The sequence below is a fragment of the Columba livia genome, chromosome 1 (assembly GCF_036013475.1).
Source record: "Columba livia isolate bColLiv1 breed racing homer chromosome 1, bColLiv1.pat.W.v2, whole genome shotgun sequence".
Taxonomy (NCBI): Eukaryota; Metazoa; Chordata; class Aves; order Columbiformes; family Columbidae; genus Columba; species Columba livia.
The window spans coordinates 166,127,543-166,144,395 of NC_088602.1; the positions used below are offsets into that span (position 1 = coordinate 166,127,543).

The following is a 16,853-nucleotide window of genomic DNA, read 5'->3' on the forward strand; positions in this document are numbered from 1 at the left end:
TCCTTGAATAAATAAATTTATTGTAGTTAAGTAAACAAATTGTAGTTAAGTAAACGAATTCCTGTACCAACAAATTCCAACTTAAATTTTCATAATGTGAAGGCAATCTGTTATACTTCATCTCTACTACAACATAGTAAAAAAACCCCAGTTATTGCTTGTTCCTGTTATAAAAATACAAAAGGTACATTGTCAAGGGTAGCAAATAAAACTTTCAGCACTTTTTCCATTTCATCCCCTCTATCTGCATGGGAACTTCAAAACAACAATGCAAATGTGGATTACAGCATTGTTAAAAAAAAAAACAGTCAAAACATCAAACCAGCAAAACTCCACACCTGATCTAAAGAATTTATAAAAAATATTTGGTTTTCATTTTTATTTTAAACATCAGCACAAGCCAAATCTTCATAAATGCTTTTAAAGTTGCATGTGATGAGATTATTTCATATATTTTGACTTTCAAATAATTTTACATCATTTATCTAAAAACATTTCAAAATGTAGTTCATCTTGCAATGCTTCTGTGTCAAACCATTATACCTGATAATTTATGACAGCCTATCAAAAATAAATACAAAACTCTGCAGAATATACTTGCCACTATTCAGGCACATAAATACGTGTGTTTGGCAAAATATTAAAAGCCTGTACCCAGGATAAGCTGTTGAAAGCTAACAGTATGTGGAGTTTGCAGATTTTATTTGGAGTTCTCGCTTTGTGCATCACCTTCTCCAACCATCTTGGTTCTACCTGACTCCCTGTATGTGCCCAATGTTACTCGCTCTCTAGGTGGTCCGAGATCTTCCAGCTGTTTTCTCTGTGTGTTTTCTAGTTCTTCCAACCGCTTGCGAAGCAGGGAGAGCTCTCTTTGATGCTGTTCCTCCTTGAAATGAAAAAAAAAAGTGGCTCTATTACATTTTGCACACCTCCAAGGGACCAAAATGAGCAATCACTTTCTTTACTGATTTTAAAAATAAAAATTGTGAAGTCCTAAATACCCTTATTAAATTCTACTCCTCAGTGTTTTGTGGGTATTGTTCTGACATTCATGACGAACAGCATCAGCATGACAGGTGTGTGCAGGTGTTCCTCCTCTTAGATGAAGCAGCACGTGGACCTAAGGTCTCAGTTACCAAGAATCTGTGCAGTCATCCTGGGTAACCTCAGCCTGAGAGATTTTTCACCCTCAGAAGGTCTCCAGAGCAAGTAAAACTTAACCACACATGAAATCAAGAGCAGAAATACTACTTTTAGATAACAAAACCATGATGTGCAGCCAACACTATGGTATTTCTTGGTCAGAAGATGCCATTTAAAGCCTTTCAGGAGAAGGAAAAAGTATGGAGAACTGGGTTAAAACTGCCTGTTTGTTACATTTTGTGATGTTCCATTTGTCTTTCAAGAACTCCCTCCTATTGTGAAGAAGGGAATATCACTAGAAACACTCCTCAAAGTTTCCTTGCTCTGTTCAAAGATGAAATACTCCTTCCTTAAGACTAAGGTCTGTGTTCCAGTACCATCTTTTGTTGTATTATTTTCCCAACTTGTAACACATCACCACCTGGAGATGGCCGAAGGACATTTCAGGCCCGGGAGGCAAGGCAGACAATGACATTATACTGACTGGATTGAGCGACGGCATGTTAGGATTCAGAATTAAACTCCGGAATTCATTGTGCCTGCGCTGCAAGTCCTTTAGTCTCTTCTGGAGGCGTGTGTGTTCTTCATAGGAAACATTCTGCCTAGAAAAAATAAGAGATTACTTATTGCTAAAAACCTTTGTTATCCCAACACAGCAGCGGACCTTTCCACGAGTACTGTGCTGTTTACTGTCCCTACAAAGGAACGCTATGTACCAGAAGAACTGGAAAGTGGAAGAGCTGTGAATATTCTTTTGCTTACATGTCTATCTAAAAGTCCCTCTACACATTAAGCTATTGGCTGTATTATAGGGATAAGAGTTTACACAGAATAAATTAAGCACTCACAGTAGTGAGCCACGTTAAATGATTTGAATCAAGCCCTCCAGAGGTGCTTAATGAAGAGGAAAAAAACTAAAAGCATGTCTTTCAACAAGGATAATAAATCTGTTTCTCCTGTAGTTTTAAAGTCTCTTTCTTTCCTGTCTTCCATTTAGTGTTCCATACTGTACTTCCAACTCTAACCCGGCTTCACTGCCACCCCTCCTTTTGTACACACTTCCTTCTTTTGAAAGGATTCCTGCAACTGCATCTATCAGATCTTTTTTGCTCATCTTTCCCCAAAGAGACAGCCCTGCAGTTCTCTTATAAACTCTCAGCTGCCCATCCTAACTGGACTCCATTCACAGAATTCTAGTGCTGAAAATGCCATTAGATTAAACCAAGTGTCAGGTATCTTCAAAATCACTTCATATTTGTAAGTCAGATCTTGGGCATATGTCATTTTTCAAGCTAAGAAAAAGCTTATTACCTATTTAGCACCTGATTTTCTTTTTCCAACTCTTCTAGCTTGGCTTCCAAAAGCTGTAGTTTCTCTTGCATCCTCCTGTGTTTATTATCATTGAGAGTCTTTCTCTGTCAAAAAGACATTTCAAACAGAGCTAAGTAATGGCTTCATAGATTAGGTCCTGTAAAAATTAAATCTCCACTGCAGATGGTTTCAAAGCTGTGAAAGTTTTTAGGATTCTCCTTCCTTAAGAAGTGCTGTGCAAGCTGAACTTTCTGAATCCCAGGGACAGGAAACAAAGCAGGTGGAAAATGACTCAGAGCTGTGACTGAAAGATGGACAGCTGTCAGTCACTTGTTGGTCAGTGACTTACTGTACCAACAAATACTAACTGTATTTAAGAATTACAAAATTCATTTGTTAAATGACCACTTAAAAATAAGTATAAACATGACCAAAAAAAAAGTATGCTTTTTTTTGGCTCATTTTGACCTCATTTTTTAACAACCTTAAAAGCCAGTAGTAGGTTTCATAACTTGCATATGTCCAAGGCATAAAATTGCCAATTTATCTTGAGCTTTCATAAACAATTAATCAGCTTTTCCTTTAAAGTTATTTCATAAAAAGCAAACTTAGGAGAAGACAGAAAATTGTAATATTCCATCGAAAAAATGCAGAACATCAATTGTCTGGTGTCCAAAACATCATCCTTACTAATCAAGGAGTCCACCTTTTAAGTAACCACATAAACACACACATACAGAACCTCATAAAAAGCTTTGATGGTGTTATAACAAAGTTGTTGGCTGTAATATTCTTTTGCATATCACTAATCTTGAAGAACCTGATATAATTTGTTAATATACAGTAGACTGGAAATAAACCCTTAATATTAAAACAATTCTGGCTGGCCAAAGCAAAGCTTAACTTTTCATAAGCTGGATCATTCATAAAGGAAGAGTGAACATGCCTTTTTTTGAGCAACAGCAGCTCGACATAGCTTGTTCCTCAGCTGGCTGTATTTCTCTTCCTTCTCTGTGATGCACTGAGTAAGCACGTGCTTCTCCTCCAGCCATTCTATACGTTTGTATTCTAAAGTCCTTTGAAGAAAATCAGGTGAGAAGATCAAGAGGTTATATAGACAAAGCAGTATGTTGGATTAATACCTTAGGGCTTTTAATACAAATGCATCTTTTCACAACTCCTACCTTTATATACTTGAAGGATCTGATTTAAACTTGATTGTGATCAAGATTCACCAAAATTGAACCTGTGCATTAATCCTAGGTTGTGTTCAACTATGAGGCAAACCTTCAAAACTGATTCCAATAAGCTAGTTCACTGTAGGCTGCTTGTTGGCTTGGCATGTTGCCAAACTGTCCACTGAAAAGTTCTCACTTCAGATCAAATAATCACACTGGCACACAACCATAGACACCCATGCCAAATGTCAGTTGTCAGAAGAACTGACAACTACCTGCTCTGTTTGGAAGATGTAAGAGAAGAGGTTGCCGCCCTGTGCAGTCTACTTCACCTTTGTAACAGAGATGTACACGCTTGACTCGTGTGCTCCTGACCAGAACAAATGCCAACACTACAGGAAACTTTACCAATATGGTTCCTAGACAACATCCCAGCAGAACGCACACCACCACCACCACCAGATGTTATCAGTTTAGGCCCTTGCATGGTTAAAACATACTAAAATAAGGCTGTGTTCTTTAGCAGTGGATAGGAAAGGAGCTGGTTTCTCTCTGCTGCCTTTTCTGTTTAGGCTACCTGCATTGTGGGTCAAAGGAGACAAGAACTAACTGCATATTTAACTACAGTACTATTAAAAAAAAAAATAAAACAAAGAGATTCTTATTTAAAAAAAAAAAAAAAAATCAAATGGTGAGATTCTCTGCAGCAATTTTTAAGAAATGCAATCCAAGGCTTGGTGTTGGTGCATCCATACTACTCCAGTCCTTGGCTGATGCAATTTCCCCACAGGGACTCTGAATGAATCGCCATAAATTTCTCACCAAAAACCTTTCCCCTTCCCCACAGTGCAAGCATGAGGAGTCATCCCCTCTCATATCAGAATCCAGATCCTGGCCCATTTGGTACCCAGTTCTTTTAGTAGACCTAGTGGGGTTTGTACCTTGCTGTTGACTGTAAATAATTACTACTACCCAGGAACCAAAGCTTTCTTAAAAAGCACTTCTTAACAGTAAAAAAAATTCAACTGAGACAGTGGTTAAAAATGCCATGAGATTTCTTTTTTTTTTTTTTAAATGCCACTATTGGTGTTCCTGAAACACTTAACAAGAGCCTGTTTGAGCTGATCTCTGACCTGTATCAGTCTCACAGTTTGCCTTCAGCCCTTTTTCTCATTTCACATTTTCATTTCCAAACCTAAGACTGACACAGCCAGGCAGGCAGCTGCTTGGCCTATTTGCGGTTCAACTGGCATTATTTTACTTATCTGAAACTTTTTATCTTCGGCTTTCTTATCTTTTGGTCCTTATTTCACTTCCTCTTTAAGCCAAGTCGCTTTGATACAACTTAACTCTTGGGAGTTCAAACTCGTAAGAATTACTGAACTGTGGAAGGAGTCCCATCACCTCCAGAGTCAGAAAAAGAATGGAAACATGTCCCAGGGCTCCCCATGTGACAAGCAGGACAAACCTGGAGGACTTACATGTGGGCTGCAAAGCTGCTTAATTTCTGCAGGGTTGACCTCGGTGCATCTCCCATTACTACACACTTGCACAGCACTGCCTGAGGGTTGCCAAGCTCCTTCCACTGCCTGCCCAGGAAAACCTGCTCCTGACAGCCCATAAACATGTAACTGACATCTTTAACTCACACAAAACACTGACAATCTCACTCAAAATACCTTCCTAAAGTAAACATCCGAAGTATTGAACATGCTACTGGCAACTGAACATACTCTGCTGTCCTAATGCAATAATTTCTTCAAATGTTAAACTGAAAAACAACACTTTAACAACAAAATGGCAATTGCAGTATCGATTTGTGGCAAAAGAGAAAATAAAACAAAAAAATGCTACATGCTCTTGAAAGTTTTCTATTTAATCTGTGATGCTGACTTTTTAAAAAAACCAACACACAATGATCCAGTGCAAGTTAGACAAGTTTTTGGTTATTAGACGAGGAAATACTAAATAGCTATCTCAGACTGACAAATTAATCTTTAAATTTCAGAAAAGCATCCATTACTGTATGGGCTCTGAAGAAGATTTGGTTGCCTTCAGCATTTTTTAGCATATTTTGATTGTATGTGGTCAAGGTCATGCCAAAAAGGAAAGCGGGTTTTTTTGTGGAGTTTTGGTTGATTGGTTGGTTTTGTTTTGATGAAGGCATCTAGAAGATATCCAAGCAGCTTTTATTTGCCTCATATCAGCTAAAAGGATATAGCAGGGGAGAAGAAAAACAAAAAAAATACATACACAAGCTAGGTCCCTGAAATGCAATGCTTAAGTGCTTCTTTCACCCTTAATGCTTAAGCACTCTTGAAAGAAACTCTAGATTCACTTAAACTAATACAAGTTTGACATTCACTTCAGTATAAATAGGTCTATATAAATATATATAAAAACATAAAAAAAAAATTACTTATAATAAATAGTATTTCATTTTATACTAATAATTCTTGATTAGTAAAATAAACTAATTGTAACAGACCCGCCTGGACATGTTCCTGTGCGACCTCACCTAGGCGTTCCTGCTCCAGCAGGGGGATTGGACTAGATGATCTTTTGAGGTCCCTTCCAATCCCAAACATACTGTGATACTGTGATTTTAAAATACATACACACTGCATAACAGGAGGTATAGCCGTATTTTACAATTGTCCAATATTTCCCATTAATTTTTAATTTCTGACTTTATTGAGAATCTACAATCCATACTACGTAATCCATGTGAGAGGAACACAAGCAATATGAAGAAAAGTTAAAGCCAAAAGGAAGAAGAAAAAATTACTTCTCTGTTTCCAGCTGAGCTTTTTCTGCTTGACTCCTTGCATGTTGACATTCTTGTCTCAGTCTCTCTATTGTTTCCTTCAGCTTCTGATTAGACTCCAACAAATCATTTTCTGATTGAGAAATTGAGGCAAGCTGGACTTGCATGTCGTGAATTTGCTACAAAGAAATGAAATTTTTCTATTTGAGAGGGTATGCAAATAACTAAGTTAATTTGGAGATAGGTGAGATAGAGCAAAACGCAGACACCAACTGGCTGCATTAGCTTTTCATAGACCTTGCTTATTTGTTCCTTTTCTCCTTACTCAACAGCTCCTCCAAAAGCTTTATAGTAAATCACTACTGGACAAAGAAGGTTTCCACTGTAGATTTGTCATATGGGACAGGAGTTGGACTCAATGATCCTAGTGGGTCTCTTCCAACTCAGGACATTCTACGATTCTTTGATTCTATGACTCTAGTGTAATTAAATGAAAAAGAAAGGGAGGCAGGAGTCTCCAGTCATTGATGTTAAGAAATTAAGAAATGCAACATGAAGCCTCAGGCCTGAACCCAACTAGAGCACCACATGTTTGGTAGCTGAGCTGTGGTGCTACCTGGACTCTTCTCTGTCACAAGGCACAACCTGTTAGAGCCGCAGTTGCTGCACCAACCACATACAGATACCCCAGTTTTTGATTTCTGGAGGAAAAAAGAAATATTGCCTTGAACATCAAGTGCTCACAGACTCCTTTGATGCACAGCTATGTTCTTACTTACTAAATAACATCATGGGTGAAGAGGAGTTAAAAGAATTAGGTCTTATTTTCAACACTGCCATCAATTCTCTCTGCAATAGAAATATACCTCTTTACACTAGTTTATTCATTTATGAAACATCTGTTAAGCACTTGAAGAACCTCAGATGAGAGACGCAGTGCAAATGCAAGGCATTACCTAGAAACAATTTATAAGTCTCCATGGAAACTGAATCTCCAGTTAAATAGTGCATAACTGTATTCAATATACCAGTCTATAAACATTCAGCTTTGAAATCCTTGGTACCCACAAAACACATGACGCAAAAAGCTGTAATCCATTTATAAAGGCCCAGGAAAGCATGACTGATTTCTGAACACTTTTGCTTTTAAGTATCTGTTGTATGCACTTTGTCCCTCGGGAAACAAAAGCCTTAAAAATTCAATCTAATATTCAAACAGTGGACATGATAACTGCAGGAAAGGTTATTTCTCTATAAAACATTACAGTGCAATACGGCCTCACCTGTTTCAGATCAGCACTTTCACGTTTCTTTTCTTCCAGCTCCTCCATCTGAGTAGTTTGCTGTTGAATTTTTAATCTAAAATTGTATAAGACACCCTTATTTTTATCTAATTAAAATATATCTGTTAGAAGTTAGGACGAATCAGCCTGACAGCAGAATATATTGCATAATTTGAAAGATTGATAAATATTGAACTAAACAACAATTAAAAATATTTTTTAATTGATTATAAGAATTCATACAGGAATAAGAAACACACTGATTTGTTTGCTTTTAGAGTATGACTTTTGTTCATTTTATCATACTGACATTCATACAAATACTATAGTAAAACAACTTAACTGAGAACTATAATAGCCAACTCAAAGAGAAATCATAATAGGGTTGCAGTTGGCCAGTTGCTGATACAGTGCCATTGTGGGAAGAGAACTAGTTCACTCCAATGCCAGCAGCCAGCATGGACACAATTTTAACACACATGAGTACTGAAAAATTATGTTTTTAAAATGTTCATTAAATTTTTTAAAGGTTGGAATGAATTTTTTTTTTGTTACAACAGGATGTTTTTAATTCTGCCCTCTTTTTACACAATGCAAAAGATAATTTTGTTTAATTTACCATATGAACATTTCTCTGTCTATGAATAGTAAACTTTTATAGTGACTACTGTAAAGAAACCAGGCAGGGAAAATGAGAAATTTTTGTTAAGGTCAGAAAAGCCACGCTACCGCAAACGCTGAAGTTCCTTTCTGCTAGATTCTTCTGCCATCTGTACAACACGCAGTTTCTCTTCATATTGATCCTTTTCAGATTGTCTCCCAGTATCTTGTTCCTGCTTCATCTTCTCTAGGTCAGATAATCTGTTCTCGAGTTCTAACCTGAGACATTATTCAACACGTATACAAGAATCATGACAAAATTCCAGAAGCATTTAGTTGCTAAGAATATTATTTTTTAAAGTTACTCAAAACACTCTTATTTTAGAAGTTGAGCAGTAAACCAACAAACATACTTTTCATTCTGTAAGGCTGCAATCTTTTCAAGAACTTCCTCTTTGGCAGCTTGCACTTTACGAATTAGCTCCCGGTCCTTTTCTGCTAAAAGCATCTTATGATGTTCAACAGCTGCCTTAAGAACTTCCTTGTCTGACAGCAATCCTGCATTATACATTAAAAAAAAAAGTCGTCATTAATATCAACGTGATGAAATCCAGTGTTAAAGTAACTTTATAAATTGATAAATGAGAGCTAAAAAATCACAATTCACATGATAAAGTGAATGAATGAATGGGTAACAGCAACATTTCAAAAATTTTTGTAGAGTAACCATTCCACTGGAATCTCTGTCTATGAGGGTTTATTATTATATTTTAACATACACAAGTAATTAAACAGTTGATATTATTTTAAATTTTGATTGTAAAGCAATTTCTGCTAAGCAGTTGTGTCTGGATTAATTTAAAAAAGTGTTGCACAACAGCTATGAAAAGGTCAAGCAAGAAAATGTTTTATTTTCTTTTTATGGAAAAGTTGATGGTAAACAGTGACTGGTTACTAGTGAAGCCATAGTAACCTGGCTACAACAATTCTTCCATTTTGATCCACTCATACTACCAACTGAGGCAATTCTAAAATGAGGACTCTATACGCAGGAACAGAAGATGCGAATTAAAAACTTTTGACCAAGACACCTACGTTCACCGGCAAATAAGCCAATACACTACAGCAATGGCTCCGGTTATTTAGCTCATTCAGTGATTAAGCTGGATTCCACAGTAAGTTCAGGTTAGCTTAAATCTTGTCTGTATTAACTTCATATTTTATAGGATCCGACATTGTTGGCCTTTTCTCTCAAGAAGCCTATTTCAGGTTGCCTCCTGGCTCAGCCGTATTAGGTATCTTAGACTATCATCTATTTTCTTCAAAGAACAAGCCAGAAGTTGTATTTTGTTTCAGCTGGCAGCCTTAACCAACTGTTAGCAATTCTGTGGACACAGAATCAGAAAACAAAACCACCACTGAAGCTCTATGGTACGTTGAAGCTTCGAGCAGTGTGTGAGAGTCCCTAGAATTTGGAAATAACAGAAAAAAAAAATAACCCTAATAGGAGGTATATGATTTAAAACAGATTGTGCTCAAATCGTGTCACAAATTCACTAATTTACACAAATACAAGATTGTTCTGTAGTTGTTCTTCTTAACCAAGGGAAGCAAAACAGTTATTTCAGATACAAAAACAAGTTTTCAGATCTATGACCTAGACTGGAAGTGGAAGGTGAAGGTTGCTGTGGAATGTTGGGAGGACAAATAATTTTAATATGCTAACTAGAAGTCACAAAAGAAGTCATTAGAAATTAATTGCATATTTTACCATCCATTTCACTTTGAATCTTGTTTCTCTCTCTTTCTGCCTCATTCTTTGTTTTTGCTGCCTCCAGTTTGACATTTGTTACTTCCAATTTATGTGAATGCTTAACTTCTTCTACCTTTGAAACAGAAAAAAAAAACCAAAACAAAACCCAACGTATTAACTAAAATAAATATATACATATTTTCACAGCTTTACTGTAAGATTTTCATGTGATACTTTGCTAAAAAGAAAATCTGCCAAATAATTGTGGACTGTGCTTATTTTAAACATACCTTAAATATTTTTTTCTTCCACTGCTTTCCTGAAAATCAATCCAGCATATCCACTCTTTTTAATGGTTATTTTAGAGATATTGTAACACTAAAGCTACTGACATAACCTGATTCCTCAAATCATAATCAGTGTTATTGCAGGATTTTATTAACTGCTCAAGTCACACATTGAAGATTATTGAATGAGTTGTCAGTCATCTTGAAATGCAAGTTTTATATATTCCTTGACTAAAAAAAAAAAAATAAGATGCTCAAATACAACTTCTATTCCAGGAACTAGGCTGTCTGCCTATTGGTATGCATTTCATCTTTAACCAGCCAGTTATTACAAGTTACAGTGTAGAAAAGATATTACTCTTTTAAGAAGCCTTGGTGATAAATACACACAAGTGCAGGGTTGCCTGTGAAAACTTGGTTTCTGAGTAAATATTACACATTCTACAAGGTAATCTTTGAATATTGGTGTATTTCTGAAGAGACTACTCATTGGAAATGTCTTGCTATGATGTTGATCCAATATTGCACAAGACCCCGATGCCTCTCTAACTCTCACATTAGTATGGCAGTTTACACACACTTCACTTCTAACTGAAGATCCACCAGAGTCAAGCTTAAACAAAACAATGATATGCAAAACCAGGTTATCAATTGCTCCCTCAAGTAATTTCAGTTTGGCAACTACTTACACTCCTCCCGAACTCCCGGAGTGCCCTACTACTTTCTCAAAAATCCAGGTCTTCATGGTTTTAAAGTGCATTTTAAATCTAATACTTTGCCGCAACTGTGACATAAACATCAAACAGCCACATAAAAGCAGGAACTTTAAGAACATCAAATCAAAGACAATTACTGCTTACATGGAAAATTTCTATAGTTTAGGCATTTGTACGCAGTAATTACACGGTCAATGAGAATTAAATATCTAGAGGAAAGCTCTTATAATGAAAATCCAGTCACAATGACAAATGTAATTACAACCTGCTAGCATACACAAGTGGCAAAAGGTTAAGAATGACATAGTAGCTTATTAAGTAACTACAGGATGGATTTGCTTGCCTAAATACTAAGTTGAGAACATTTCAGGGCAACTTGCAAAGATTTAAGGTGGCTTTTTTAAGGCACAAAATCTGAAAGGGAAGTGCATGCACCTGTGTGCAGGAATAAGTTTGAGTGGGTGCAGAGGGGGGTGGAGGTTCATATAGAAATGAGTTTCTACTTCCTCCCTTCAAGAAACACCAATGAAGATTTTAATTTTCTGCTTCAGGAGGTGAGCAGAGAATACCAGCTCATAAAAAAAAAAGTAGAGACTGTAACAATTTCTATATATTCTGATAGATAATTGGTTAAAAATGTTTAACTGAAGTTTTTCCCTCCTATTTATGATTCATGTGAGACAAATATGACACATTGTATAACGAGGTTTTAAATACTGGTATAGGTACATCCTATTCTTAACAGTAAATTAGAACTTTTGTGGACTAAAGACCAAATAAAATATTTCGCACTCATCAATGTGCACTGTAAAGCCTGTTTTGAATGAAATCTGAGATTGTTAAAGAGCAACTATGGTAGGAGTTGCAGGTCTCGTATTGTATCTTTCTTGAGGCATATCACAATAATATTAACTGCCATACACACAAAACACAAATGTTAGTGTTATTTTGGAAAGCATATTCAGAACTGCAAGATAGCTTTAAGTCAACAGAGAGCTTAAAGTAATTTTGCATTCAACTAGGTATAAAAGACCAAAGTTACTGGTTTCACAGTTGGTTCAGAACTAACTAAAGCCTCTCCAGAAAGGTGTGAAAACACAGGGGATTAAATTTGCTACCAGGAACTGACAGATGTGATAAAAATTTATTACCCAGTGTTCTCTCCACAAAGGAAGGAATAAGCAACAGCAGAAAGCTAATATTTACCCAAGTAACTGTTTCATTAGGATGAGTATCCTGACTCAAATTTACATGAAACAATGTAAGTCATGGGTGTCAAACTCATTTTCACCGGGGGCCACATCAGCCTCGCTGTTGCCTTCAAAGGGCCGATTGTAATTTTAGGACATTTATACAGTCCTAAAATTACATTCGGCCCTTTGAAGGCAACAGCGAGGCTGATGTGGCCCCCGGTGAAAATGAGTTTGACACCCCTGATGCAAGTATTCTCAACACTTGATGGTAAAACAGTTTACTAGTGTTTTGTTTTTTCTTGTTTATTCAGATAACTACATATGAAATTACATAAAAGATCTTTTTTTGACAAGTCACTGCAACCAGATAAAATTCTGAATCTGGCATCGTAGTCATCTAATTATGCTGAAAAACTAAACATTGGTGTCACTTTTCTTAAGTACTTTTAAGTTTTCCCTAAATTAGAAGCTGCCTGACCTTTTTTTCTCTACAATCTCAAAAAAAAAAATAAAAGCATATAAACATAGAACAAAACCTCTAAGATCTGGTGCCAACCCAACACCTAAGATACTCAAACATGTTGCAAGACAATGATCTATATAAAATGATACAATGCAGTGCTGTACAGAAACATTTCTGTACAAGCCATGCTGGCGTTATCCCAAGAAGAACGTTATGTTACGGCAACTATCCTGATTCTAATATAACCTAAATCTCCACAGGTGATTCCAATGCAACTTGCTTCCTGTAGATAACACAGCCCATTCAGAGGATACTTTCCAACATCTCCAGAAGCCATAGCTCCATTAAAAAAAAAAAAAAAAAGTCAATTTAAAGCTCTATTGCACTTTACACACTATGAAAGAGTAATGCTGGTTTCCATCCAATACAGCTGGCTAATTTCATGAGTACTAAAAACATGAATATAAAGACACCTCTTCAAGCTTTGTTCTGTTTAGAATAAAAAGACCTAGAAAATGAAATAAAAAGAACATAACCTCAATCTTTATAAATATACTATCAGGGATATGTTTTTCCTGTAAATTCTCTTATCCTACATCTTCAAACTGAAACTGTGAAAAAAATCCAAACCTATTTTAAGTCCCAGCAGAAGACATTGCTGCTTTATTCTTTATGCAAAATATAAACAGAAAAACTTAAAGCTAACAGAATATTAAAAATGTATTTGAAATACCATAAAAGCACTTACTTTAGCAGCTAAAGAATTGACCTCTCGTTCATATTTGTGAAGTTTACTAGTTAAAAGAGCATTTTGCTCATGACTCATCCGTAGTTCTTTCTCAAGTCGATCAATCTGTAGGTCAGCAGACTTATTTTCTGCCTAGAACAAAGGAAGGATTTGTAAGAATTTTGGAGGAGGGCTGTCTCTTGCCTTTCCCTTGAAAGGTTCAATTGATCTGGGCTTTCAGATATTATTGACCCTTTATATCACATAATAATATAATATAGAAATATTTATCTTGACAATATTTGCTTGACAATATGTTGCAATACAACAAGGGTCTTGAATTTTATTCAAATGTCACAACTTTTTTCTAACACTGCGTGCACAGAATCACATTTTCAATCCTATTTCATGAGAGGCAGAGGTAATCTGACTTAGGAGACAGCAGGTATTCCTACCAGTAAATTACTGGGCTGTAAATACAAGTATGACTATAAGTGGTGCTCAAAAAGATGTCATATGTCGGCCTATGCAGTTATACTAACTGAAGAATTAACATCATGGAGAGGAAATTAAATGCAATTACTGGGAGTATTATAGACTCAAGACCCTGAATTTATATTAAGTATCAAAAAGGTAATCTAACCTATGATTTCACCTTCCTTTTTCTGGATTGACCTATTACCAGCAGGACTTTCTCTAAGTTTTCTAAATTAAGAATATTACATCACTTTTCTTGTGACCAGAGCATTTTGTAACAAAGCTATATAGCACTGAAAACAGCAAAAAGGAAAATGAACCATTTGTATGCTACAACTGTGTGAGAAATGTGCATGGAAACTAAGAACTGACAGGAGGACTGAAGACCACAGGTGAGGAATACACTGAAAACCTGGCAAACATAAAACAGGCCAGAAATACCAAAGGTTCTTTAAGGGAGAGTGACAGCCAAGAACTAAACAATTGGAGTAACGTGTTGGAGAAAGGAGAGACACAGGTAGGCAAGAAAGAAGACAACACACAAGGAAAGGATTAAAGAACAGGGGAGCATCATACAACATTTTTTAAAAGAAAAAAAAATACTGTAGGAGATTATTAACAGTGTCATCAGTTTCTAACTCCACACAAGTGACAAGTGCTGATATGACCACCTTACTGACTGTGATTGCAAACATCGACTGCACTCGTGTGTTTCGAAAGAAGATCATCCAACAGAATCTCTCAGTTCAGCTTTCCACCTTTCCAAAGTTGAATTGGTGGTACATGTCTCCCAATTGTACTTACAATTCATTTTTAAATCTGAGATGTACAAATTCAAATGGTGGAGTCATCAGCAAGATTACCAGTAACTTTAGTGACAGTTCTATCAGGCCAAGTGTTATTCTTGTACACTGTATAAAGGGGCAAAATTAATTAAAAAAAAAAAAAAAAAAAAAAAGAATCTTACCTCTAGAGACCTTATCATAGCCTGCATCTCAGTTATCTGTCGTACTTGTACTCTTTGAACATTTTCTGCTTGCACAACACAATTGTCTCTTTCTGCTCTTAGCTCTGCTACTTCTGCTTCTAAGCCTTTTAATTTCTGAAACAGTTGTGCCTTTTCTCTAGAGAGTGCCTCCACGCGTTTACTGTCCCTCGTGGGATCAACACTAAGCAGCTGTTTATGGAGTTCTTCTTTATCTTTATCCAGTCTTGCAATCTGATAGTTGTTAATCAGAAAAAGAAAAGCTTTTACATTGGTTAGGAGTCAGGCAGCAACAAACACAGTAATTGACAACTCAGAAGAGCAGCAGTGCGCATTAAAAATATAAAGAATATACATTCGGGTTTATTTTCTTTCTTGGAGTAGGAAAATCAGATGTCTTTTTTTTGCTTTGTTTTCACGGACAAGGCTTGTTCTCAGGGCTCAGATGTTCCTGAGCCCCCTAACAGTCTGTGGGAGTAAAACACCACTCAGAGTAGAGGAAGAAAATATTACAGATCACTTAATCCACCGGACACACACAAGTCCTTGGAATGGATCCCAGCATTCTGAAGGAGCACACTGGTACCATCACAAGGCTAAACTTCATCATCTGTCAAAAGTCACTGCAATCAGAGAAGGACCCTGATGACTGGAAAGAGGCAAGACAGCACACCCAGAGCAAAAAGGTCAAGAAGAATCCAGATAACTACAGGACAGTCAGCTTCACATCAGTGAAGGTTATATAGCAAATCCTCTTAAAAGCCATTTCTAAACACATGAAAGTCGAGGTGATGGGAAGCAGGGTTTAACAAGGGCAAATCATGCCTGACCTGCTTCTCTGCTTTCTAGAAAGAGGTGGCCGGCACTGCAGACAAGGAGACAGCAGTGGATCTTGTATAGCTTGATTTTAACAAGGCCTTTGCTACAGTCCCCCATAATCTTCTCTCTCACTTAAATTGGTGAGATATGGTCTGGAAAAGTAGATGATAAAGTGGGTGGAAAGGTGGCCGGGCTGTCAGGCTCAAAGAGTGATGATCAGAGTGCAAAGCCCAGCTGACTGCCTGTAACTACTGGGGTCTTTCTGAGATCAGTAAAAGGTCCAATACTGTTGATGTCCTCGTTAAGTGACATGGATGATGGCACGGAGTACACTTTCAGCAAGCTTGTGGGTGACAGCAAAGAGAGGGAAAATGGTCAATGGGCTGGAAAGCAGAACTGATATTCAGAGGGATCTGGACAGGCTGAAGGAATGGGCTGACAGGAACACCTTCAGCAAGAGCAAGTACAAAGTCATGCATCTGAGATGGAGTAACCTGTGCAACAGTACAGGCTGGAGGCAATGGCCTGGAAAGCAGCTCCATGGAAAAGGATTTGGGGGTCCTAGTGGACAACAAGTTGAACATTAGTCAGCAGAGTACCCTTGCAGCAAAGATCACCACCTGCATCCTGGCAGAAGGATAGCGAGCAGACCCAGGGAAGTGATCCTTTGTCACCTACTAGTGCTTGTAAAACTGCATCTGGAGTCTGTCTGGTACACAAAGAATCAAGTGGATTGAGTCCAGTGGATGGCCACCAAGATAGTCAGGGGCTTGCAGAACATGACATAGAAGGACAGCCTGAGAAAACTACACCTCTTCAGCTTGGAGAAGACACAGGCAAGACTTTACTCCTCTGTATACATGACAAAAGGATACAGAGAAGATGGATCTTTTCTTGGAGATGCATGGTGATGGGAAGAGAGACAATGGACAAGCTGGAACATGTGAAATTTCAGTTAGATTTAGGAAAAAAGTTTACCATTAAGATTGTTAAATACCGGAATAGTTTGCCCAGAAAGGCTGTGGAATCCCCACCCTTCCATATGTTCAGGACTTGACTGTACAGGGCCCTGACCAACCCGATCTCATTACACTTCAATATTTTAAGCAGGATGTTAGACAAGAAGAAGGTTTCTTCCAAGTTATGTTATG

At 37.1% G+C, this 16,853-nt stretch overlaps 1 protein-coding gene across 10 annotated transcripts in view; it reads right to left on the reverse strand.

The window, feature by feature from the left end:
- CEP83 (centrosomal protein 83) overlaps positions 1–16,853 on the reverse strand; it is a 26,604-nt gene continuing 9,751 nt past the window's right edge. For 3 of the 10 annotated variants that reach the window (XM_021295595.2, XM_013368954.3, XM_065042775.1), the window contains exons 6-16: positions 14,866–15,117; positions 13,443–13,574; positions 10,054–10,168; positions 8,696–8,840; positions 8,412–8,561; positions 7,683–7,758; positions 6,421–6,578; positions 3,401–3,530; positions 2,455–2,558; positions 1,565–1,745; positions 1–886 (exon numbers count right to left, since the gene is read on the reverse strand). In XM_021295595.2, coding sequence (XP_021151270.2) covers positions 701–886; positions 1,565–1,745; positions 2,455–2,558; positions 3,401–3,530; positions 6,421–6,578; positions 7,683–7,758; positions 8,412–8,561; positions 8,696–8,840; positions 10,054–10,168; positions 13,443–13,574; positions 14,866–15,117 — 1,629 coding nt within the window. In that variant the 3' untranslated portion in view covers positions 1–700. Of the gene's footprint in view, positions 887–1,564; positions 1,746–2,454; positions 2,559–3,400; positions 3,531–6,420; positions 6,579–7,682; positions 7,759–8,411; positions 8,562–8,695; positions 8,841–10,053; positions 10,169–13,438; positions 13,575–14,865; positions 15,118–16,853 lie in introns of all 10 variants that reach the window. The other 7 variants (XM_065042808.1, XM_065042820.1, XM_065042779.1 and 4 more) reach the window with 5 other exon arrangements.